At 33.3% G+C, this 27276-nt stretch overlaps 1 protein-coding gene across 1 annotated transcript; it reads right to left on the reverse strand.

Annotated features, from left to right (window-relative positions):
* Positions 1–6192: 6192 nt before the first annotated feature.
* LOC124363045 (sodium channel modifier 1-like) lies at positions 6193–26803 on the reverse strand. Its single transcript, XM_046818109.1, has 6 exons — positions 26609–26803; positions 16016–16086; positions 15241–15329; positions 11476–11673; positions 9647–9887; positions 6193–6492 (listed from the first exon to the last, which is right to left on the reverse strand). Exons 1-6 carry the CDS (start codon positions 26657–26659, stop codon positions 6396–6398), a joined length of 747 nt encoding a protein of 248 aa, XP_046674065.1. The 5' UTR covers positions 26660–26803; the 3' UTR covers positions 6193–6395.
* Between the last annotated feature and the right edge of the window lie 473 nt (positions 26804–27276).

Here is a 27276-nt window from a genome sequence, read left to right on the forward strand (position 1 = left end):
TCAAAATATACAAATTGTTTCAAAATTCATTTTGAACAATAAAAATGTCACTTTAAAGCCTTTTGAACAAAAACTACACACACAAAATATAAAATCTAAAAAAATGTTCTGCACACCAAAATTTGCACGAAGGACATGTTTAAAGTAAACACTTCTCAAAAAATATTGGTTTGGATGTACATATAACCTCACAAAAGCTAAATGTCTGTTATAATAATTATGAATAGTAAAAAAATCCTATTATGGTCCTTTTGTTTATATATATGTATATATACATATTTACATTTGACTAAAGAAACTTTGTCAGAGTCAGATTCTGATTGCTGTGCTACCCTCTTTCTTCTGCCTCCCCATACGGACCTCCTGAAGTGCTCTAAAGCACTGTAGCAACTCATAATAAAATAGAAAATACACACACAAGAAGCAAGAATCTATCGTACAGTGAATAATAACACAAATCAAAACGATACGTCGCGGCGGAGCCACCGAACGATAACTAACCTATACGAAAACTACAACAAAGTACTGCGCGGCGAGCGTGGCAACAGCAGCTGTCAAAATCAGCTGACTGTTATTTTTCATTCTACTCAAAGGCTTACAGAGTAGTGCAAGTGCGTAGAGAAATTTCTCCTACGTTGTACTATGAAAATCACAGAATAATTAAATAAACCGTTTTACGGCAATTTAACCAAAACTAATAGTAGTGATAGTAGCACTTGGAGGGTTAACAGTCTAATATGCAGGAGTAAACACCCTTAATTCCAGTGTGTCTGCCATTTTATTTGAAGATCCAGTTTTTTACCATAAATGATTCATGATGTTTCAATGTTTCTGTAAACCCTTACAAGTTGTAATTTAAAAAGACACCTGTAACATCTTAGAAGAAGCTTTTCTTTTAGCAGTTATTTCACAAAAACAGGAAGAAAAAAATATTTATAGCAGAAGAAACGTTCGAACAATTAGAATACTAAATTGGAGTAACAGCTACAGGTGTCACTACTGACCAATTTTCTAAATGTGTATCTGTGTCTCTCTCTGGCACCAAAGCAGAGTTGCTGTAGCCATTTTATGCAATATAGGTTAGTTGAGTGTTGTGTGATTTGTGTGTAATCATCTTGTGTAAGTGTTGTGATTGTCTGTAGTTTTTGTAGATAGTCAACAAAATAAAACTATTTGTTACCATTCATTGTTCTCTTGAAAAAATTGCTCCCCATAGCTTGTCTGAACCTGCATTATTCATTTAGCTTCAGAGCAATAGCTATAATTTATTATTCACAATACATGTTGATTTATAATTAGAGTTACGTAAGCTGGATGGGACTGAAATTAAAAGTGATTCGTAGTTACTATTACTAGGTTCAAGGATAACTTCATGTAACAGAAAAACAATTCTGCTTGTTTATAGTATAAGTACTTCATTGGTTACCAATTGGAAAAAATTTTGAAAACATGAGTTCTGGCTAAAACAAATGCAAATTCCACTTTTAACTTTTTACCACAAATGCATATTGTCAACTAGTCGAACAAAGATACCCTCGAGGGTATCCTGTGAGAGAGATGTTGCATATTTTGTAACTTCAATTTTAATTTACTATAATGGAATAGTGCAAGACCAGATAATGTAGTAATTCCTTTAATTTGCATTTCTATATTATCCCTTACAGTGATGGATACTAGTGTTATGTTAAAAGGTAAACTAAACAATTAATTCAATTAATTGTTATAGCTAGGTCTATGTTTTTAGGTTTCAAGGTAAAATTAATATTTTTTGTAGTTATAAATTGTATTTTTACAACTAAAATGAGTTGTTTCCAAAATTTTAAGAAAGATGTTTGACATTTTATTCATTGTTCAACTAATCAAGTATACAAACAAGGAAATTTTTGGCTTTACGTTAAGTAACAATGAGTTAAAATCAATACAAGGTGGTGGACTAAGGATACAGTGTTATTAGTGCCCAGAAAAAGTTAACTTTCTCGTGTTAACAAGACCAACTTACCTGTATTTCTATCAACAACAAACTGGTAAGTCTTTTCACCAAAAACTTTAATAAGAAACTTAAAATGTCACAAGAAATAGGCACATAAAGAAAACGTACAACTGATACCCATTCCAAGCTGATTACACTTATTTTGTATTAAGCTCATTTTAGTAAAAGCAATTTACTTTATACTGAATAAACACATTTTAACTTTAAAATACTATGGGCTATTCCATATTTTTACCTATTCGAACTATTCGAAAATAATTCAAGAATCTACAGATCACTAGTAGCATTTGCCCGACAGGCTATGGCTATACATCATAGACAAATCACAGCCAGGTTCGTAATCAGACCGGTTTTTACTTGGGCCTGGGCTGAGCTCTGCCACAAGTTTATTTAAAGTGGGACCCGACGCTGAAATTAGAGAAAATTTACAATAGGCAAAAATGTTAACTTTCCACGTGGGAAATGCTCTATGAGAGTGAAATATTTTGCTATTCAATGTACATGGGAATGCGGTAGCTGGTTCCATTGGAGATGTTTAAATGGAATAGAGGCTGATTTAAAAATAACTACATAAGCTAACAAAAGAGGAAGTCAATGCCTGGAAGTGCCCAAACTGTGAAATGGGTACTAAAATGACTTGAGCATAGATAAACAGATACATCACCATAACAATCCTCTAAATGGAGTCAACTTGTACTCTGATAAGGATGAAAACCTTGAAATGATCAAGGTTCATGAAAAAAATACAAAACACAGACAAACTATGACTGTACAAAGAAACTTCTTTTCCCTTGAACTAGACAAGTTATCAGTAGAGATAAGAGACCTTCAAAAATATCTATAAATAATTATACTACAACTTAGACAGCTTATCGCCAACAGCCATTCCATTCCTCATAATTATAAATAGTGGTTTTTTATAGATCATGGAGAGAGAAACGACCTACACCTAAATCAACAGGAAGCGATTTACATGGAAGTAATAAATACCTGTATCTCTGATCACACAAGACAGCTTTGTGAAATATTAATGATCAAAACAACCATCATCACAAATGACTGCAGAAAGAAGAAACAACAGGAACCTACTTAAATTGAAACTACTGATGCCGATGAAGCCTATAAGTTCAATATCATTTTAACAAAAGCTATAAATCATGGCTGACCAATAATTAAATCAAGATACAGAAAGAGAAAAGTACATCAGCTTCTAAATGACACTAGACTCGGATACCTAAAACACAGACACTCAAATTAAAATTGCTGAGGCCGACAACCAGACAAAGACCCTTTGGAAAGTAGTTAACTTGGAAAGAAAACTGATTAAAACAAAGAGATTGCCTACAAAACTGAGCATTAGGGAACTTTTAAAAATCAAACCCAGCAGTAATGGCAGACTACCTAAATAATTTCTTTATTGAGGCTGCAAAGGAAATAATAAACATGAATGAACAATATAATTTACACACAGCTCTTTCTCTAGTATACAAGAATATCCCACCAGCTAACATCAAGAAATGTCAAAGATCATTAGGTTACCAAAGACAAAAACCTTAGTAGGATATTTCGTCAAAGTTATTGAAGCTATGCAAGGATGAATTAATACAACCTCTGGTCGATATCTTTAACAAATCTCCCCAATCTGGGACTTTTCCATTGGCCTTAAAGCTGACAGTCTACCCTAAATTTAAACAAGGCTGTACATCTCATGTACTAAACTATAGGCCAATCTCACTGATCTCCAATTTTTCTAAAGTAATTGGAAAAAATATGTTAAGCAGGCTTCTTGAACATATGTCACCTATGTTAAGACTAATTCGTTGTCCTTCCAAAATCCTGACCTAACAATTAATAAGATTTTTAATCTATTTGAGGATTTTACGCAGCCGAGATGTTAGGTCTAAACTTACCAAGTACTATGCACTTTGAGACAACCAAATGCCATGCAAAGTAATCTTACAGGTAGACCAAGAGTTCATTGGCATATCTTTATCATATGAGTGGCTGGCAATTGTATTGACAATGAACACTGAAATGTTGCTTTCCTCATGTGGTCTATTTTTTGTTGGAGAGAGTTATCTGAATGTAAATAAACTTACTATAATTCTTATCTGGAATTTCAAATAGAGTCCATCCTTTTCTGTTAAACCCTTCATCTAAGAAATGTGTTTTTAATAGCTAATGTATAAACGGTTTTTTATAAATCTTAAAGCTATTATCATGGTCATTATTCAGTAATGCCTCAAAGAACATAAATATATTTTTTTATTGTAGACAAAAAAATCAAAACGGGTGTTAGGGTCTGGTACAATTATATCTAAGAACCAAACCAAATCTTTTTTATCGCTGTGACAATAATTACATCGTGTGGCAAACGTCAAATTAATAAGGATATCAAATTTCTGTCATTCATACTACAATACACATTCATACATACAAACTTTACAATCCCACCTCTTTCATTCATCGCCAATGCAACCAACTTTGAACAATAGGGTCAGTCTTCTAATTGGGTGGCCTCCCAGTTGAAAGCCGAAAACTCACCTACATTATAAAATTCCTGAGACACCAAGAGGCGTTTTAGGGAAGTCTTTAACACCACCTTTGGTGTTGGAGCATCTTGCTTGAATTGGGCAGTCTGTTGTGGAATTTAACACCTGCTTGCAAGGGCAGCCGTTCATAAGCCACCGTTCTGTATCTCCCTGTTTTCGGTAGTTTACTCTGCCACATGTCTGATACATGTGTATGTTAAGGCACATTTATTCATACAAAACAAAGTTTTTTTCCCAATATGTAGAGACATGGCAGAGTCAACAGCTCCAATTTCTTAAAAACTTGCCTGCACGACTCTCTGAATTTGATTTTTGCGATGATTAGGGTCACTTTTTTTAGTCCCATATGCTCTTTGGAACTGAGTGTTTGTGCAAGCTCCCCAAAGGATTACTCCATATGCCAGATGGAGGCATCTCAAGCCATAATATGCTGTAATCAGCAACTGACTCAGGCAGTATTTTGCTAAAGACCTCACAACAAAGATGCCTGAGCAGATTTTGGTGCAAACATGATCAATGTGCTCATTCCATGTCAGTCCTAGATCAAGATACATTCCTAGGAATATCGAAGAGCTGACTCTTGTCCAGTGTGGTCATCAGCCATCAAGATGGCAGGTTCAAATTGGTTGCCCACAGTGTGCAAAAAATTCAAAATATTGGTTTTTGAAGAGTTTATTGTGAGGTTGAGGCTGTTGAAATATTGGACACAGTTGTTGATATAGAGAAAACCGTTGTTCCAAAACTTCGCTTGATCTTACATTGAAAAAGAGTCATATCATCTGCAAATTGCACAGTTCTTCCATACAGAAGCGATGATTCTATGTCGTTGACATAAAGCAGGAAACACAGGATTGAGGATAGACCTGGAAAGGAAACCTGTCAATTTCCACACAAGCCAACCACCGTTAATTTAAGGTAGTTCCTCCCACCGGTCTTATTATAGACCAGTGACTCTAATAAGTGTGCAACAGACCGCAAAAATCCCTAACATCAGGCACGGGAATCGGACCCGCAACTCAAAGGCTAACTCCCGTATCTGAGAGTAACCTTAGACCACACAACCATCCTGTTTTGGATGTCTTGAATATGCAGATAGATCACAGGAATGCCGCTGTTCATAGATTTAAATGAATTAGATAGACCTAATTCTAACTAAAACATTTAAGTGCTGTATTTCAAACAAGTTAGATCTCTGTTATACCTATATATTGTCACCATGCTGCGCCCAGCTACTGCAAGATGAGATATTTTATCAGTGATTCACAATAGGTTAATGGGAAATAACAAAAAGTAACTGAACAGAATAAATGGATTTGAGTGAGAATGGATATAAACAACACATTACATATTCATCTGTAAAGGTACATGAAATAGATGCAATTCCATAACTTGGGAGGTAAATGCCTCTGTTATTGAACTTTGTATGGCTCCATTTTTTATGAAGAATACTGTGTATATTGCACTTGTACAGAGATGAAATAGACATTTTAATTAAAGTTAATAAGCAAAATTAAACAAAATCAAGAGAATCGTTGGATTGATTTTCCTGATTTAAGAAATTACATGAACACCCTTAAAACTATCTGTATTTTCATATACAACTTTGTAACACAGTAGAAGTTTGCTTGTGGTCAATCATGTTTCAATAAATACAAAATATAATTAAACGGATTTAATCACAAACAATAATTTTATATTATTGTACACGTAACGTAAATAAATACATTGTTAAATATTCCTTACAGCTAAATGGTTCACTGTGCCAACATCTATTTTCCTATCCTCTCCTCAGTCTCCAGCAAATGTGCCAGATTTTTGAGATGGTGTCCGTGAGAGCTGCAGGTCTTAATCTGTTACGTGAGGGGAGGAGGAGCCTCCTCTTCATCACTGTCAAACTCAACATTGGGGTCCTTGATCCAATTTCCCAGGGAATCCTTAATCCAACCAGACCTGGAACCAATGAGATATTTTTCAATATATTAATTAATTAACATTATATTATTATCACCCCTATTCAAAATCAATATCGAAACAATTCACTCATAGCTTTTAAATACTGTCATCAAAGATCTATACATTTAAAGAGCCTGCAAAACTTTGCTTCAACAAGTCATAATATTCACATTGCTTATCCACAAGGTTTTAAGCTGTAATCGCATTTTGCGAAAAGAGTCAAGAAAATGTGATGTTAAAAAAGTTTTGCAAAATTATGATGAAGGTGAGAAAGAACAACTAACTGCAAAAAGTATATCGTGTTTTGAAAATAAATTTGCTGTAAGATCATATATTTTGTGATCACATTAAATGTTATGTACATAAAATATTAGGCACTGTGTCACCGGCCAATAAACTGTCTGGTTGGAAATCATCTGCCTACCCTCAAATCATAAGATACCTCAGTTGGACCGTTAACCACAAATTAACTAAAGTTGTGGGAGTTACATTAAAATTTAGTTTGTTTATTTCTTTTTCTAGACATACACACACCCACACACACACATATATATATATATATATATATATATATATATATATATATTATTCTATACAAATGAAAATAAGGTACTTTACTTTTGGCGCTTTATGACAAAACTGCTATTTTGAAATTTATTTATTCATTGTTAAACCTATCATTGGAGGTCCAAAGTCCATGAGAAAAGATGATGGGAAATGGTCAAACATATGGAAACATTATTTAATTTATTACGACCTTCTCTTGCAGTCCAGGTCACGAGCGGGCCATGCACAATCGTGGCAACACCGCCTTTGGCAGTCTGACAGTTTGTTCATTCTAATGAGCATGCACCTCCCATGGTAAGTTAACTAAATTTTTTCAATTATACTGGTGTTAAAAGTTATAGTTTTAAATTGTGTTTACAAAAATAAACGACCTTTAAAATCAAAATAATGACTTTGAAAGCTTCATAACGTGGCCAATGCCGAATTTTTTGAACCACACACCCAGTTTTACATAAGAACATTTTTTATGTATTTTTTCACAAAAATCCCATCTTTTAATTATTAAAGTTCTAAATATTTTAACAGTATTTTCATTAATGTTTGGTTCTGGGGACTAAAATATTAGAGAACTTCAGACTTTTTTGATGAATATTTTTGGAAACTCTGCTGAACACCAATGCTATTATTAAATGCTACAGGACAAATATCTTCCGGAGGAGTCTGAGAAGCTTGTAGCAATTTTGCTAATAAAAAGATGAAAGTGAATTCAGTAGAATGGTACGTAAAAATGTTCATATGTGACATGCATAAACAGACAATCTGGTAGAAACTAAAAAGTGCCAAGAAAAGTACATGTATCCCATTTGTGACTGAATAAATTACTATAATTTTTGGACTATAGAACTGGATATTTTCCATGCTTTTGTGTAAGAACAGGTGCACTTTGCATAACACTTACTGTATAACATGCTATGAATATTATAAATTAACCTTAGTTATTCCTTGTTATTGTATGAACAAAAAATATTAGGTTTTTGAAATATACATATATTTACACTATTTAAAAATTGTTATTATACTTCTTTAGAAGTTGGTTTGGGTGTGAAACACCACTTCATCTGGAAACATGTCACTTTTTACATTGGTACACTGTTTCACTTATTTTCCCCTGTGAGGCACAAACTAAACATTTTCTTGAGGGTCTGGCTTTGTTTGGTGGTTGGAGGTATCTTTTCAATAAAATGCCCCCAAAACTTTCCTTGAAGGCGCAGTGGTGATTCTCCACAGGCGGGAGGCCTACCAAAGGGTTACCTGAGCCCAAAAGGTTTCGTCACAGAAGTGATTGAACACATCTGATGCAGTGCAGTTTTCTCTTAACTGTCTCGAAATGATAGGATATATTCCATGATTGCCGGTAAAACGCATTGTACTAACAGTATTTGGTCCAACACTCCACGCAAAATCACAAGGCCTAGCCGGTGGGTTATCGTCACTTTCATTATCGCTGCTGTCATCGTTTGTACCATCAGACATTTCATTATTTTCATGTATCATGTCATCTTGTTCACTGTCACTTTCCTCATCACCACTTTCATCTAAAACATTAGCAACGTAAGCCGCAAAATCATCCGAATTTACGAACACATCATTCCGGTCGCGAGACGCCATCTTGACTGTTTACAAACGAAAGAAGGCTGTTTTACCAATGATTTGAGGCAATATCAGATGATTTTCAGCAACGAAGAAGAAGAAAAACATAGACTAGAATATTGAGAACAAAATATGCAGCAAATGTGAATGCCTCTGCGATCTATCGGCAATATATTCAACTACGTCAATGTCGTGTCTAGCGGACTACGTCTTTAGTCGTTGGGCCGCGCGAAGTGAAGGATGGAAACTGCCTGTCCAATGTCTTGAATGGGTTAATCAATGACTAAAAATTACAAGATACAACTAGACCGAAGAACTAGCAACAACTCAATATTCACTTCCAATTTACATAGTATCCAGCTTTTCCAGAAAAAATACAAGCTACAACTAAGGGTAGTTACTACTACCTCTTTATTCACATCAAACCTAGTTACAACTGAAAAAAGTTCAATATTAGCAATGACTACTTTTTTATTCACATCGCCCAATGGGTGAAAATATTAATATTGGGCCGGTGCTTGCATATTCTGGCACCATAGATCAAATTCCATTTTGCCACTCCCACCACTAAATGTTCACCTTCCTCCCTCAGTATAGAAACACTACTACAAATACAGAACTTTGACTTTTTTCTCACTGAAAGTACACTAATTTACAGAAATATTTACTCTTTTGCAATCCTCCGAAGCTGCCTAGTTTTGCCTAATGGACGCACTTGTCCTTTGATATTCGGTGATACTATGGTTTTATTTTCAGAAACTAAACCTGAAATAAAATAGTACAATGGTTCTTTTTACTTTCTATTTTGAGTTTATTACAATATACAAAACTGATAAAACAAGTCTGATGAAAATAACAAACCTCGGTATTGTCCGTCAAACAATAATTCTCAATTCTAACAGTCAGATTGATTGTCTGATTGTCTAAAGGTCGACACAGATGGCTTGGAATTTACCAATACTGACTTAAAAACAAAGGTGACACAAATACTTACATTCTAAGTTTTACTTCGTAGTCCTGAGAAGGTTTAGAGGATGGTACAACTGGTTTCTCGACTGACTGCTCAGGTTCAGCAGCTACACAATGTTGGGGTTGGGGTTGGCTTGTCTGCAAACCTTCACCGTAGTTCTCTCTGCTCTTCTCTACCACTTGGTCTAGTGAAGACTTGCGAGACATGCTCTTAAGATAGTGCCTGACCGTGACAGAGGCACTCTTGGGGTCTGCTTCCTTCAAACCTGCCAATCAATTATAAGATGATGATATCGCAACAAAAAGAGGACTATTGAACATTTTAACATTGGGACAGCGTTGTAATAGAATAAGTTGCACAATGAGCCAGGTCCCCCTTCTTTGGGTTTCACCTAGGGTTATACTGCGATCTCATTTGTTGCATTTTGCAAAATGAGCCAAGAAAATACAACACTGTTGAGAAAAGCTCTCGCAAAATTGCGATGAAAGAAAGAACAACTTACTGCAAAAAATGTATCACGTTTAAAAAATAAGTTTACAGCATTACAAATAATGTTTTTCAATTATATTATAAGAAAATATAGTTAAAACTTATATAAAATATTAAACACTGTTCTGCGCTGCCAGCTGACGAACTGTCTGTCTGGTTGGAAAACGCCTGCCTACTCTTAGATCATAAAGTATAGATACCTGAGTTTGAATGTTAACCACAAATTAACTGAGCTAAAATTACAGGAGTTACATTAAAATTTAGCTTGTTTATTTCTATGTCTAGACATATCATCAAATAAACTATTAACAAACAATAACCAAGTTTTGTGTCTGTAAGACAGTAAATAGGTACCGGGTTTTGGCACTTTACTACTAAACTACAATTTTTAAAATTAATTATTCATTTTTTAACCTGCATTTGGAGGCCCAAAGCCAATATGAAAAAAGCTTAGGAGAAATGGTCAAATATATTAATACAACATTTAATTTATTATGGCCTCTTCTTACAGACAGTAGTCTGAGCCCTCAATATTCTGGCAGTTCGCACGTTCTGACAAGCAGATGCAGCCACGGTAATTTAACAAAATCTGTTTAATTAAAGTGGTATTTTACAAAAATAAATTACCTTTAAAATAAAAATAATTACAATAAGAGTTTTTTAATCGAGCCCGGTTAAGAATAAAGTTTAAACGATTATTTATAACTTCTATCCATATAATTCTAAAAATCACCTCAACATTAAGTAAACAAATTCAGTAATTGGTTATTTGAAAAATATGAGAATTGATATTACTTTGGTTTTATATTTTTATTGAGTATAGTTCAACTTGCTTCATACAGAATCTTTGCAATACACTTTCAATCTCCATTATATTCTCAGTAACTGTAGACGTTGTGGTGTATATTAATAACGTAAAACACAAACAATTGAAGATATGTGAGAAGTCATCATGTAAATTAAAATCAAAAGTGTCCTACACTACTGGGCTTATGCGGTTTTAATACTGTAATACAGTACATTCATCTTGTGTTAAGAGATGAATGCCCCACCCACAGTGCAGTGGACCTCTGGGTTTGTGATCAATCGAGGAGAAAAATTCAGGAAAGTCCATAGAGACCAGCCTGTCACTACATCACAGTAGTGATGGGCAGTGCCTCACTCATACTTGTCGAATGGACTATAATAAGGTAACCTTTTTATTATTGCTTAACTACATATATTGTGCCTCTACCTTTCAATTCCTGGACTATCTGTACTAGTCTTTATTACAAACAACTGTGCATGGCTAAAAAACATAAAGAATTCAGCAATAGTAACCACACTTCACTGGTGAAGTTAAAAATTTCCAAAAGCATACTTACTGGCATCTCTTGCAGGAGGTAGAATCTCCAAGATGGGTTTGCGCCGAAATCTGTGTGGCCTGACGGACCTGGCTGCTTGTCCTAGCTCTGTCACCGATGTCAGATCAGTCTTGTCACCGGACATCTTGGCGAGGGGGTGAATCTTCCACAACCCTTTTATCACAGACCGTTCCTGACATTGGATGTGTTTGCTGAGTTCTGTTAAACAGTGACAATCTATTACATCTCATTGAGAACATAACAGCCACAAATAGAGATTCCTTTCATTTCCTGGGTGTGATACTTAAGCCCCCATACATCATCTGTGAACTGAGTTGGTTAGACCTCTGGTTTACCATCTCGGCACCAACTGCAGGAAAATAAAACCAATATGAGCCTGACTTGGGCTCAATTTTGATCCTCAGTAGGACCTGCATTCAAACAAGTACGGTATATGAGGAATCCTCCAACATAATTTTTTGACAATACCAAAAACATTTATTATCCCATAAAAAAAGGATGTGCGAAAAAGAACACTGCTAAAATAGCTGTTTTGCAAGCATTAAAAAACTTTGATAATATTTATTTGTCATAACTTTTTTTTTACTTTGATGTTTAGAAATAAACTACTTGTTAGAAAAAACTAGTAGGCATAGCTTTTAATAGATATAATATTTTATGTAAACAGGTAAAAATAGATTTTCAGCATTTTAGGATATAAACAAAAAATAATTTAACTGTGGAAAACCAACTCATTTGGTTTTAAATGTTTATTTTTTAACACATTAACGAAAGACGTTTATCACATTGGGTACACGTGATCTTTCACAACTGCAATCGTGTAGCTGATAGGATACACACCTAGCTTTCATAAAGCGTATCATGTGCTCGATGGGGTACACATTGCTATGTATTTCCATATATCGTTTTTATTGTTTACCTGTCTTGGGGGTTTATTAAATTTGATTCTGCTCTTAAAATAAATACTTCAAACTATCGTGTATGCTTTCGGGCGCACAATTGTTTAATTTTTAATGTAAATTCATTTTATTTTGTACACCTTTCAGTATACGGATAAAATTGAAAAATCATAATGAAACAATTTTTTTGTGCAAAATTACAAAGACTATACATTTTTCTTGTTATAAAGGGTGCGGCAGCATAACTTCCTTTTTTTAAATGCGCGCCATTAAGTTAGTTGATGTCATAGCGGAGCGCTAGTGGTCTCATTCAAGAGGGGGTACTGTAAAGTTTTGTCCCGACACGGTTCAGTCGCCATCATGCGTTGGAGTAGTGAGGAGCGTGCCTTTGCCGTTGAGGCTTACTTTTCAAGTGGACGTTCGGTTATTGCAACACAGCGTGCATTTCGGAATCGCTTTAATTTAGCCCCGTTGGCTCCCGTCCCAGACCGCAAATCAATTTTTACATGGCTCACTACATTCAACAAGACGGTGCAACAGCACACACTGCGAGAGCATCGATGGCTGTTTTGAGGGAAAACTTTCCAGAGCGCCTTATCTCAATTAGAGGCGATTTGGAATGGCCGATGGTTCTCCCGATCTGTCACCTTGTGATTTTTTTTCTATGGGGTTTTGGAAATATACGCAAAAACACCACCCACAGGGGTGTTGGAACCAAGTGTCCCCCAAATTCCAATCTTCTAGCCGTGGGAAAAAATATTTTGTAGCGTGTTTACATACCCGTCCAAAGTCACTGTCACTGTGTACCTAATTTTCCTCAAAAAACCAGGGACCAATAATTCCAGCTGAGGAAATTGCACACCACACTGTGACTTTCGGTGAATGCAAAGGCCTTTGATGCAATTCTCGAGGGTTGGTGTCAGCCCAGTAGCGCATGTTTTGTTAGTTAACCGACCCACTCAAATGAAAATGGGCTTCTTGCTAAAAAAAACAATAGCACCCTCGGGAACGACATCAAGAAGAAGCTCACACGCGTTCATCCGAGAATTGAAGTCACGTTCTGAAATTTCCTGCACTATCGCCATCTTATAGGGATGAAAATGAAGATCATCACGAAGCATTCTTCTCACAGAACGATCGGATAGTCCAAGGGCAGATGCGTGTTTGCGCGCAGAACGCCGTGGTGATCGCAACGTTGACGCTCTCACTGCTTCAATGTTCTCAGGTGATCTAACGGGCCGAGGGACTCCAGTTCTTCGTTTTGTCGCACTTGCAGTTTGTCTGAATGTAGTGACCCATGCAACAATTGATTTGCGGTCTGGGACGGGAGCCAACGGGGCTAAATTAAAGCGATTCCGAAATGCACGCTGTGTTGTAATAACCGAACGTCCACTTGAAAAGTAGGCCTCAACGGCAAAGGCACGCTCCTCACTATTCCAACGCATGATGGCGACTGAACCGTGTCGGGGCAAAACTTTAGAGTACCCCCTCTTGAATGAGACCACTAGCGCTCCGCTATGACATCAACTAACTTAATGGCGCGCATTTAAAAAAAGGAAGTTATGCTGCCGCACCCTGTACATAAGACATGCTTCTAGGTGACAAACGAAGCAACTCAAATAGGGATTCCCTCCCCTTAATAAGGGGGTTCTTTGATAAGGTTCAAGTAATTAACTGGTAATAAATCATTTAATGTAAAAAAGCCCAATAACAGATTTTGCCATTCATTTTTTTTTTAAAATTTAATGGCAATTAAAAAGTTCAAAGCCGTCATTGTGAATGTGTTAAAGTACATTCTAAAATAGAAAAGTCATAATGATAACAATGTTTTACTCATACGCTGGGAAAATAAAAAGAGTAAACAATTTAGAAGTCAGGCAATTACAGATATTTTTTTATACAGAGAAAGCAAATCATATCTTTTTATTACATTTTTTTAATGCTTATTTACACACAAAACAGTACAATGACATAAATACAATACTGTGCTGTCATAGAATATTACCTCTTTGTATTTTTAATGACATACGTTTTTATTTAGAACAAAATTGTTTATGTTACTATTGTTATTATTACTTTCATTCAGTTGTGTGAGTCCGAAGATGTACTCATTGAGTGCGAAAGGCCTCACAAAAATAAAAAACTTTATGTTATTGGAGAGTTTGTTTGAATTAATATATAAATACAAGTTTATTTAAGTTGGAAATGTTATGGTAAATTCATGATAACATCAGCCTGAGCAGCAATCTTGTCGGACAAAAATAAACAAACATTGCAAGCTACCAGCTGTTGCTTTGCAAATATGCTGATATAAGATAGTGGCCATGTTCTGGTGAAGAATAATGTTATTAACAACGTAATAGACGTCAAATTACATAATACCCGATTATGATGTAAAATGAACGATTGCACAATACACTAAAATGAACTAAATTTGTACCCATGCCGTCCCTGGGAGGATCAGCTTAAATTCTAACCACTCAGCTACCTTGAGTTACAATCCCTTACGATAAATTAATAATAATAATAATAAATTCTTTATTGCATTTGTTACAATTTTACAATTGTGTTGCAAGCGTCATATTCTTCCTAGCCATTCATACACATTGAAGCTCACTCAAACATACATACATCTCTCAACAATCATGCAAACAATCACACTCTCAACACCAGAATATGGGGTAGGGGGGTTACTAATTGTCCCAGCGGTATTGAAAAAACTCCTCAATCGTGTAAAAGGCACTAGACACCAAAAGATGCTTTAAACGAGTTTAAATTTAAAATGTTTTAATGGTTGATCAAATATAGTTAATAATTAAGGTGTGTAACAAGTAAAATGGATATAGCTTAATAACACAATTTTTACCATAGAGATGTCTCTTCCCTCTTCTGTGCATCGAGAGCATGTTGATTGTATCGAAAACCGGTCTATGAAGACAGATCATACACGCCAACCTGAAAACAAGGTTAATATTATTGCATTATTAAAAAGAGACATTTACTAACAACAGACACACTTGTAAAGCAAATCATTCTTCTTCTTATGTATAGCGCAAAATAATATTTCTGTTGAAAACATATTGCATGAATGTAAATCAAGAAGAGCACAGCAGAAAGTAATGTACAATTTGCATGTGATTATTTTTAACGTAAATTAATTCAATTTATTTTCTGACCAGAGGACTATAGCCTCTGAAGTGTTACTGTACCTCACCAACTCAAGTTCCCTACTCCCAAATCCTTATGGCTCATGTTAAAAATTCAACCAATGTTATATGATAAGATAAATATTAACTATTGGATTTTTTTAACAACACTGAACCAGCTACTGTAAGTTACATGTTATACCCAAGTGAAGTGAAAACTATTTACAGATCATCAGCACATTATAACATTTTGTTACAGAGAGCCACTATTTAACAAGATTGTATCTGCCCAGTGTTAGATAACAAGTAACAAGGATATTCTGAGAACAAGCCATTGTTTTTCTACCATGTTATAACCAAGATTTATTACAGTTACAGAAAATATAATTTGACTACAAAGGAACCTGTTAAATTTGTATTTAAATTTGAGTTTTCAGACTAACAGGACTTGGATGAGCAAGTTTCTAATGTATTTGATTTTACATGATTTTGTACCTTCCATTGCTGAGGAGTTTTGCTTCATCTTGTGGAATGTGGTTGCTGAGTAGCTCTTTCACACGTTGGTGCTGAAACATTTGACAATTACTAGATATTTGTAGAAAACAATATTTTACATTTCATGCCTTACTAGTGTAACCATATTGTGTTTGTGTCTTTCTTTTAACATAAATAAATTATAAAAAAAGTCCTGAAAACAGTCCCAACCTCTCAAAGACCTTTACCATTATGCCATTGTCTACTATATATTGTGATTATTTATTTATTTATTTCCAACAGTAAACCATTATAATTCTTACAAAATATTTGTCACAATATTTCACACAGTAAGATGGCATAGCTTACAACATAGGACATAGAAACAACTGACCAGAAAGACTGCAATAATACACGTACTAAACTATAAATATAAATAATAATAAATATAAGTAAAAGTAATTATGTCTTCAACAGTAAGTAATAAATTATACAAAAGCCCCGAAAACAGCCAAAAATTTTAGTTTACCTTTATGACATTTCTACTTTACTTATCAGCTTTATGCCAAAATACAAATAATTTTAACATAATTAGGAATAGGATTGAATAAAATTAATAATGGAAAGTATTTACAAATATAAGCTACATTACATTTCCTCTAATTAATTTGTATACAAATGTATATGAAGGAAAATTATGCATGATACTTTTATTGTAGTTTTAGCAAAAGTACGTATTGTTTTTTTTTTCTTTTTGCGCTTTTGGCTGTACTCACTCCATTGTATAAAGAAAAATGTTTGAAATAATTTTGCTAACTAAAAATAGGTGCTTGCGAAAAGACAATCTCCACGGTACTAACAACTTGTAATACTTGTTTAAAAGTGGTTTACTTACGTCAATTAAAGTAAAAAACAGTCAAAACTAACATTAAAAATTAATAAATAAGTGTTTTGATTATGTTTTCCATGAACGGCTTGTCAATCGGACATGACAATTTTTGGAACCTTGTCCATCCGATCAGTTGGACGTTGGCGTCCGATAATCAAATGGTTAATAATTCCATAATCCTAATAATATTGTAAATACGAAAGTGCCTTTGTTTGTTTGTTTTGTTTTCACGCGTAAACTACTAACTGATTGTACTGAAATTTGACATGGACATTCTTACAGTTCCTGGGTGGCTGATGAATATAAGCCTATACTTATTTCGAAAATCTCTCCGGGCTAGGCCTCACTGGTCTGTGTGATATTAATTGAACGAGCCTGTCAAATGCAATCAACTGTTAATCTAAATATTGTTTATTATTAGAAAATGTCCTAAAACACAAGAAGGTCAGAATTTAACTCCGAAGACTCCCTTCAAAGCAGTCAAGAAAAAAAATGCTAGCTGAAATTTCGCTGGACTGTTCTTTTGATCTAATGTACCAATTCCACCTTTCAATGTTCTAAATATTTTTAAAATGATACTATAAATTTAAAGACTGATATATATCCCATCTTAGTTCTCTTTTGACAGAAATAGGTTTCTCTGATCTGTGACATGTATATTTACTTGATCGAGAAACAAGACAAAATCAGCTATGGAATAAAACATTTAAAGAAGGAAGTAAAATTATTAACTTTATGACGTATTTTCTTGATCGTGGCAACAAGGTAAATTCAACATTGGCGTCGGAAATATAATTCACTCAAACCAGCAGTGGTCATAAATGTGCAGTGCCTACTAAATTGCGTGCAAAGCAGCAGGTAACTGCTAGAAGTGCAGATATAAGAGACAATGTAGTTCCACTTTTACTATACATTTAAAGACTGTTATGAAACCAATCTGAGTTGTCTTTTGACCAAACTATGCTTCACAGAGATGTGTATCCATTTATATATTTTCTTGATCGGGAAAGATGTCAAATCATCTTTGGAACAAAAAAATACTACGACCAGAGTCAATTAAAATGACCATAAATATATACTTTTTAACATATTTTCTTGATCGTGAGAAGAAGACAAACTCAATATTATTGGCATTGGAAATATAATTCACTCAAACCAGGAAATATAATTCACTCGAAATAGTAACTGCTAGTTGTAATATAAATATTAAACAAGTAATTAATTCTTCCTTTTTTTCAACATCATTTGGTATTTTCTGACTAAACGGAAGCCACCCATCCAGAGCACGATATTACAATAGGCCCTAGTATAAATATATCTTCATTACAAAATAGTTATCAAGATCAGAGAAGTTATGACTGATCGGCGCGCGACAAGCATGAAGTCAGTCTAGATCAAAGTAATTGGCCTGTGGGACTGCAACACCCATATACGCAATTTATGCTCGTTAGTACTTGCTCTTACAGCATGTTTGACCTTGTGGTATTTTTCTCTCTTTTAAGCATTCCTGCTCTGATCCTCAAGAGATTTTGTATTTTAATGATCGAAAATACCTCGAGGGTTGTTCGTCACCATCAAAGGTGTTTTTGTTTTAAAAAAGTTATTGCTTGAGTACAAAAACTACATATTATCGGGATGATTTATATGAATTGTTTCATCTGTTATTAGACTTACTAAAATATCTCTTCTTCATTAATTAGGCTAGCAAAGCAGTAAATGGTCAATTTGACAAGGTTTAATTAACTCGTGTTTTTTTATAAGCTTTCAACATATTAAAATGAAATTTTTAATGTTTATTATAAAACCAATGCACAATCAAATTATGTATTATATATACTTTTAAAAAATTATTAAAACATATTTATGTAGGCTTTAAAATATTTGTATCTTTAAATAAAAAATTGATAAAAATAAAATTAAGAACTTTTACAAACATTTTCATTGTATTTTTATTATTTATTATTTTCACATAAACATTTAGTGCATATGAAGATTCTTTGAGCATGGGAAAGATATTAATTTATTATCACTAGTAAATTTAGTGCATAATTTTACCATTTAAATTATATAGATACAAATGTGAAATTAACGTTATTAACCTTTTGCTATGGACCTCCTTGACAAAACAACATTGAAAATTTTATATTTCTTTTCTTTATGTACCAGTAACAAAAGTGGCGGCTGCAGTATAATAAGCGGACCAACACAATCGGATGATGCTCATCGAATGATATGGAATCATCAATATTTATGACTATCCAAAGGACTGAAAGCAAAATGTTGGACCAAATAACGTAATAGGTATTTCAAAGAACAAGATGGTTTGGCTAGTTTTCAATTTTAGAAATTAATGTATAAATATTAATATAATTTACAAATTAAAATATAATGTATAATTTAATATAATTACAACAAAACAATAACATTTACTTAACACATTGCATGCAGCAGTCACCGGTCACCGCCACACACCACTACTGTTAACTTATTTATTTTCAATGATAATGTAACTGTGAAACAAAGAAGACACGTACGTCACTGTTATTGCCGCCATTAGTCAAAACGAAACACATGATTATTATTTTTAATTTATTTTTGGGAGGATACCTTTTATTATAATACCAAGAGAAAAAATGTATTACAATAAAAGCTTTGAAGGATTCAAGGTTAGCACTTTATTTAAACATTTAATATTAAGACACATAAAAATTTGTTCCTGAGTAATTTAGAAGTATTAACCAAATAGATAAAAAACATTGACTAGCAAAGGGAGATAATTTCACTCCTCTAACTGATTACAGAACACAGTACATTACTTAATGTACATAGCAATGGCTGCTTACACCAAACTTTTTTTTAATCGGAAGGGTATGTATTTTGGGTTTTTCTAACTGTTTTTTGGGAGAATTCAAAATATAAACAACGTAGTCATGTGATAAATCAAATTAAAGAGCATTTCAAATGGTCAAGATGCCAAAAATTTTAGCTCTTTAGCTTTAATAGATTGTGCTATGGAGAATAAAAATAATATTAAAATATGACCAAAAACTGCCTTTCTGTGAATTAAGAACTTCCACAACAAAACAACTTCCATAAAAAAATTCATCAAAATCTCAGAGGTCACTCCTCTAACTGATTGCAGAACACAGTACATTACTTAATGTACATAGCAATGGCTGCTTACACCAAACTTTTTTTTAAAAAATCGGAAGGGTATGTATTTTGGGTTTTTCAAACTGTTTTTGGGAGAATTCAAAATATAAACAACATAATCATGAGATAAATCAAATTAAAGAGCATTTCAAATGGTCAAGATTGCCAAAAATTTTAGCTCTTTAGCTTTAGAGATAGATTGTGCTATGGAGAATAAAAATAATACTAAGATATGACCAAAAACTGCCTTTCTGTGAATTAAGTACTTCCATAACAAAACAACTTCCATAAAAAAATTCATCAAAATCTGAGAGGTCAAGGTCCAAAATTATTTTTTCTTACGTTGATTTGAAATAGATTGACCCTTACTATAGCCAAAGTGGCATCCATTGTCGTCTTTATCCTCCTTATTACATATTCTGTAAGTTTGCCATTGTTTTTATTTCTCTATTCATTTTATTTGTACAAGTTTTTTCTTTCTTTTCTTCGGTTATATTTGTTATTTTAATTATATTATTGTTTCTTGTATGCCAGTTGGCCTCCAAATTCCCATTTTTCCAAAATAAGATCACATTGGACTAATTCAGCACTCATGTGATCTGAGTTCGGATTTAGGTACTATCTCGAGAATGTTTTTCTTTATTTGTTATAAGTGCAGGTTGACACCGAAGCCCATACTGATGGCTAGGAGCAATTAAGGAGAGACTTTAATATGCGGCCTACACTCGTTATTCGGTTTGTTTTTATTGAACAATTCGATATATTATCCAACTTCGATATGTAAAAATCGTGCACAATAAGAGTTTTAATAAATAACCGTAACAAGAAGAATCTCGTACATTACAATTTTAAATACATAAATTTAACACTAATATTACAAAACAATAAAACCAACTACGACCTAGATCCTAGACTTAGATATCAAAGAAACCTTACAACATTTATAACGTGCCCAGCTTGATATCAATAAGTGACTGCTTTTGTGAAATGGAGAAAAGAATTCTCCCCATGTGTTAACAGGAGCCAAACCCACATGTTGAAGCCACTTAAACCAATCTCTTAACTTGTGAGAAATAGCTCACATACTTTCCTCATATTCATCGCCATTTTCAAAGTCTCAAAATAATTAGATATTTCTTGGTGTTTATTGTTTACATTAAAATTAAAAGTTGAAATTATATGCTAAGTTAAATAAATTGTTGTATTGAATTATTTCTTCGGATAAAAACACCGAACCGTTCGATAAAAACAACCGAAAAACGAGTGTAGGCCGCTTATTAAAGTCTACCTGCAATTAAGATTGGTACTATTCTGACGTAATTTCAGTTATTATTTAGGCTTTCCTCCTTTAACTCTTTGAGTGCCGTGGCGTTTTTCTATATGGTATGTATAAAATGCAGAGCCAAAATGCCTGATTTTGCAAGGGTCTGGTTAAAAATTCATAAACAAATTATTTATTGGTAAATGTCCTGGGTTTTTGTTTGTTTTGTAGATAAATATATTTTATTTATAAATATAATACATTCATTAGTTATTTCACGTTTTTATACTAGTAGAAAAAAAACATTAACAAAAACTTTTTTGTTTGTTTTTTATTTTGACACAACATAGTGTTATTGAAATAATATATTATTTTTTCATTTTCAGTTATGCTATCTTATACTCCATTTAATTCTTTACGAAAAAAACATATAAAAACTTTTTTTTATACTTAGAAATAAAGTTTTTGGAAAATAAATATGAATATATGAACCGCTACAAAACTAGAAAGTTCAAGTTTACAGACAGTGTTTCAAGACTTGGATAGTATTTTCGTTGTTTATAAAGACATGTGTATAAATTGTTTACTGTTTTATAAATAACAACATAATACAAAAAATGTGCTTCATCTCATTTTTATTTTATATTTGAATGCTGTTACAAATATATTTACCAACTGCCTAATGGTTTGCGCACCTGTTTGTTTCTCTTGTCAGACAACAAAACAAAAATTCTGTAAAAAATAAATAAAAATAAACAACAGGGCTAGATTCAGAACGAGGCATATGTTTTGGTCAATCCAATCAGAGGGGTGGGGGTCAAGCAACCGGACGACAACAGGCACATCAGGCGCCGGTTCATCGTCATTGGTTGTCATGTCTGGGTCATGAATGTCAGGGGAACCATGGTCACTATGAATAGGACTTCTTTGTTGTAGGCCTACGCTTAATTTCAACCTTTCTGATTACCTTGTAATTCAGGATGTGTTCTCTTATTAGGCTTTTTAGATGTGGATGTAAACATTAGGGCTATATTGGGTATTAGACGAATCTGATTCATTATCAGATGATGGATAGTAATCTATGTCAGCATCAGTATCGTCTAAGTCTGAGGAAGAATCTTCAAAAACGTCAAGATCACTCTCACTGTCTGAATATTGGTCATTTGTATCTTGGTCACCCTCGCTTAACCCTAACCTAACACTCTGTGTATTGTCTACACTGCTAATGCTTGAATCTAATGCCTGCAATACTAGGTCTTCATTGTCAGCAATGTTTTTATGACTCATTGTTTATAAATATCACTAAACAAACACAAAAAAAACAAAAACTATACAAATGTATTTAGTAAAGTACTAGTTGCTTACGATCACCGTAACTCACGGTCAAGTCATTGTTCTACTTAGACAAAGACTAGAACAACATACACAAACGAAATAATTTGAAGATACTACAGTACAAACCCATTTACACTTCCCCAAAACTTTCAATATTTACAATCATTTGGGAAATAAACACCAGTGCAAACAAAGCCGTGTAGTTGTCGATTCTAAACTCGATTGACACGCCGTAAAAATCAGAATCTACTCAGAAACAAAACCTTCATAAAAAGTTACGTTGAAGCCTTTGGAATGCGTATGTATAGACGACGTTACTTTGAAAGATAAGACATATGTTTCGTGGCTTCAACATGTTGGACTCGTACTGAAAAACCCATTATGTGAAATTTGTGGGAAAAAAAACAACTGTAACTGTGAGAGTAGCAAATATGGTCGTCTTCAGTTTTCCTAACTTTGCTTATAATAATTTGTTCGATCACTGTAAATATTAAATTCATATTTTAATTAAAAACATATGATTGTTATTGAGGACTATAGATACTTTTATATCGATTGATAGTCTAGGATTTGAGATGCGAATATTAGGTATCGATGATTACATTCTTCGATATAAATAAACGGGTCCGCTTATCGTACCCTACCCCCTGAGAGCTCAACAAGAGCTATCCTCCCTACCTAAAGGGCTTTTCTTTCTCCCTATGGGGAAAGGTGCTTTTTTAGGCCTTTCCTCAATTTCATTTAATTAGTATTGCTATCCTAGTCACTTAATAATCACTTTTCATTATAAAAATCAACAAGTAGTGTGAAGTGGGTCTTTTAAACTAGTACCAACTGGGTATCAATTTACAATATCGTGACCATGGAAAGGTATGTTCATTTTTTTTTCCTGAAAACTACAATTTTTCCTCAAAACAATAGTGAAAAAAAATTTGTCGGCAACAAAAATCAAAGGAGTACGATTTTTTGAAATTCTCTGAAAACTCTGTTTTTGACAGTACCTCTGGCAACACTATCCATATTTGACAGTTTGGTATTACTCTGCGGCTCTCTCAAATAAAGAAGGGACGCCATTTTGAACTATTTTGTTCCTCCGTGTCTATTCTTAACCTCCTAGTTCAGTAGTGGTAATGGCATACCTTTGTGTTGGATGTTCATTAAGGTAAGTGATAAGTTACTGAAATGATGCACACTAGTACGTTAATCCTGTCAACGATGCCTGCCCGCTGCGCAGTGCTGCGCACTGCTTGCTCTTTTAGAAAAAAAAAAAAATTATGGTTGCCTGTAAAGTCGGTTTTACGGGCGAAGATTTTACGTGACAACGTCTTTTTCTCGGTAGGACTATTTATTGATATGAATATTATTAAATTGCACAATAGGAACAAGGAATTGATATGAAATAAGAATTGCACAAATTTTAACTATAGAAATATATTTTGTTTACTAAAACATTGTACATAATTTGAAATTAATTAAAATTTTTTATTGTAAATGGTAAAGTTGAATAAAACATTTACTAAAATTGGAATTTGAAATTCTTGCTAAACACAGTTAAATTCTAACTCTGCGCGTGGTGATTGGTCGGTTTAGTTCGTTTGTTTGGTCGGCACTGTTATGACAGGTTAGAGGTTATAATTTGTTATTTTAAATGTTTGACTAGCAATACGCGCTGTTTCTTCTCAATCGACTGAATTACGATTGATTGCAGAGTGATTTAAACTAATAATTTACTTAACCCCTAGAACTGGCGGTCATTTCATCCTGTAGTGTCAGGCTGTTTTGGAGCTTCGCGCAAGGTTTTTTTTTTAAAAAAAATTATTAAAAAAATATAAAATAAAAAGCAATATAAATAAGAGTATATATTTTTGTGTTCAGAATTAAACTTAGAATTGCACTTATTGTAAAATTAACCATCAAAAATTTTCTAATAAACACTTTTTTTAATCAAATATAAAATTTTTACGAAAAATATTTCTTAAAATTTGGGGGGGACCACACTAGCAAATGAAGTTATATAGTGAGAAATATTTATAAGTGAGATAGCCATTCTGTGTCAAATTTTATCTAGTTTCAGAAAAACATAAACATTATACACATTTATGAAAGCATCATAAAGCTATAGAACAAAAAGCAGCGATGCGTATAAATTCTGAAAATCGGGGTGTACACGTAAGACTTTGGTAAAACAAGTTTTTCAAATACATTTATCTATGAATACATGTTATTTTGCATATTTTATTACTTAGAATAAAATAGAATATACAGTTAGTAATAAAATAATTACCATAAATTATTTTTTGAAAAGTAAAAAAAAAAAGTTTAAATTTTGCCATTATTCAAAAATTTTGCGAAAAAATTTTCATTCAGCAAAATATAAAATAGTTTCTAAAGCTTGTACTATATCAAAATTTATAAATTTATGGTTATAAGTAATAGGAAATATTATGTAGTTAGAAAACTATAAATATAACTAAAGATATAAAAAAAAATAGAGAATAACCCAAACAGTTACTATATATAACCAAAGAAATTACAGGAAATATATATTTTATTGTGAAAACTTATCTATTTACCAAAAATAAATAGTTACTTCAGAGCTAAAAGAGTGCTATAAATAACGTTTAGTAAGTGAAAACAATAACAAACTATGTGAAATGAATTTTAGCCAAGTCATTTTGCCATAGCCTACACAAAGCCGGTAATTTTCTCAAACATATTTCAGTAAATAGAAATTGATTTATTCTAAAAAATATATATGTTTACACTACTACGACATCAAACAACACACTACACATTAAATACGACACTAAAAACACGCGTGTTTTAAAACTATTAAAACTTACAAATATCCACAGCTCGGCACGAAAAGTGATACAGAACGGCAGCGGCAATATGGCGGTCACAACAAACGGCGTCGCGTTTTCTTTTACGTTCAAAATAACAAAGCTTGCTACGTCATAACCATAATACAAAGAGGAATAAAACTCATCTGTTTCCTTAGCATTTTTCTTCCCGAATCCAATGGTGCATGAATTATATCGATACGTTACCGGGAGTATTATTATAAAAAGTAATTATAGGAGGGAATGTTTTGATCGACAAAATTTTGATGGTTAACACCACAAAAGCGGCATTTAACCGACATAATTATGTTGATTAAACAGTTCTAGGGTTAACACTATCAACATTTGTCAATAGTATGACATAACCTATAAACTCAGTTTCTCAACTTTTGTGTCAATCTAACAATTAATCAATCAATCATAGTTTACGATAATGAAATATCAGTGTACAATTATTTACCTTTATTGTTGTAGTTGTTGTAAATGACGAATCTTAGAAGCACTCCACATTTTCACGAATAAACATAGTTATGTGCTTTATCCCATGCGGCGGACCCACAGTTATCTGCTTTTATCCCGTGCGGCGGACCCACTGGACGGGCATCGTAACGTTACCGGGCGTTACACTTTTTCATGAGTGACTCCGAGCCGCAACCTAATTTAAGACGTTGTCACGTCAAAAAATTGACTTGCAAAAGTCGAATCCCAGATCACGTGATGCCCCTGATGCCTCTGCTCCTTAACGCAATAATGCCCGAAAGGCATCAATATAATACAATAATATTCTTTCCCCCCAGTTTATATGCACCTGTGATAATAATACTAGGCTATAAATGCCCAACCCATGAAAAAAAAGTCCATTTTCCATGGTCACGGTATTATAAATAAATACCACCAACTGATCCATAAATACCAGAAGTACAAAAATAGGTAATATTTGTAAGTTAATAAATTACATAGACTATGAGAATACAAAGACAATAATATATTTGTATACTGTCTCCAAGACTGCCTTTACTAAACATTTCTAGTGGGTAAGCTTGCATAAATTTATCAACGAGATATATAAAGAAACATAGCCTAGGTATTAACAAATGTTAGATTTTAACCAAACAAAGGTTTCAAAAACTTACATTCAAATTTTGTAGGAGGTTGGTATCGTCACCATCACGCTTAAAAGACATTTTTCAAGTATATGATATCTTAAATTAGCTATAAGATAGTTTATAAAAGTTACTTTTTGGGAACACGTGCAATATGTAAACAATAACAAAAACAACTTAGTACGATTCAGCTGACTCAGTCACAAGCGAAGGCCGAAACAGAAATGATGAATGATCGTGAATGCCGTCGCCACATGGTTTTGTGTTTATTGACATTTGGTTAAAACATGTTGTCCTCTGTAGCATAATTAAACAAGTACTATAAGAAAGTTTTGTATTCTTCACAGCTTGTATTTACTTGAGCATGTGTAATGTTAATTGTTGAATTAACAATTAGTAGTAAATACTAATGTAATTATATTAATATTTTACAGTATTTTATTCGGTTAGTTCAAAATAATATAAGTAGGTAGTGTGTTTGGGATTGTATCTGATGTTACTGAGCTATAAGCCTACAGTAATACAGGTTGTCAGTAAAATAAGCTCTTCTTCATGCAGCGCATCATTAATTGAATCGTTTATTTCAGAAACCCCCTAACTAACAAAAAGTAAATTTTAGGAAAACAATAAAAAACTCTCCTCTACAAACACATTTTTTTTTCTTATCTTAGGTTTTTTTACGTTGGTTCCACCTACAT

The sequence above is a fragment of the Homalodisca vitripennis genome, chromosome 5 (assembly GCF_021130785.1).
Source record: "Homalodisca vitripennis isolate AUS2020 chromosome 5, UT_GWSS_2.1, whole genome shotgun sequence".
NCBI lineage: Eukaryota > Metazoa > Arthropoda > Insecta > Hemiptera > Cicadellidae > Homalodisca > Homalodisca vitripennis.

Bases quoted from the DNA above. Each gene is read 5' to 3' on its own strand.
- LOC124363045 (XM_046818109.1), bottom strand. From the start codon at position 26,659: ATGTCTTTTAAGCGTGATGGTGACGATACCAACCTCCTACAAAATTTG. The intron at 15,330-16,015 runs GTACAAAATCAT...CCTTGTTTTCAG, and splicing joins AAACTCCTCAGCAATGGAAG to GTTGGCGTGTATGATCTGTC. The intron at 9,888-11,475 runs GTAAGTATGCTT...ATTGATTGGCAG, and splicing joins ACCTCCTGCAAGAGATGCCA to GTTTGAAGGAAGCAGACCCC.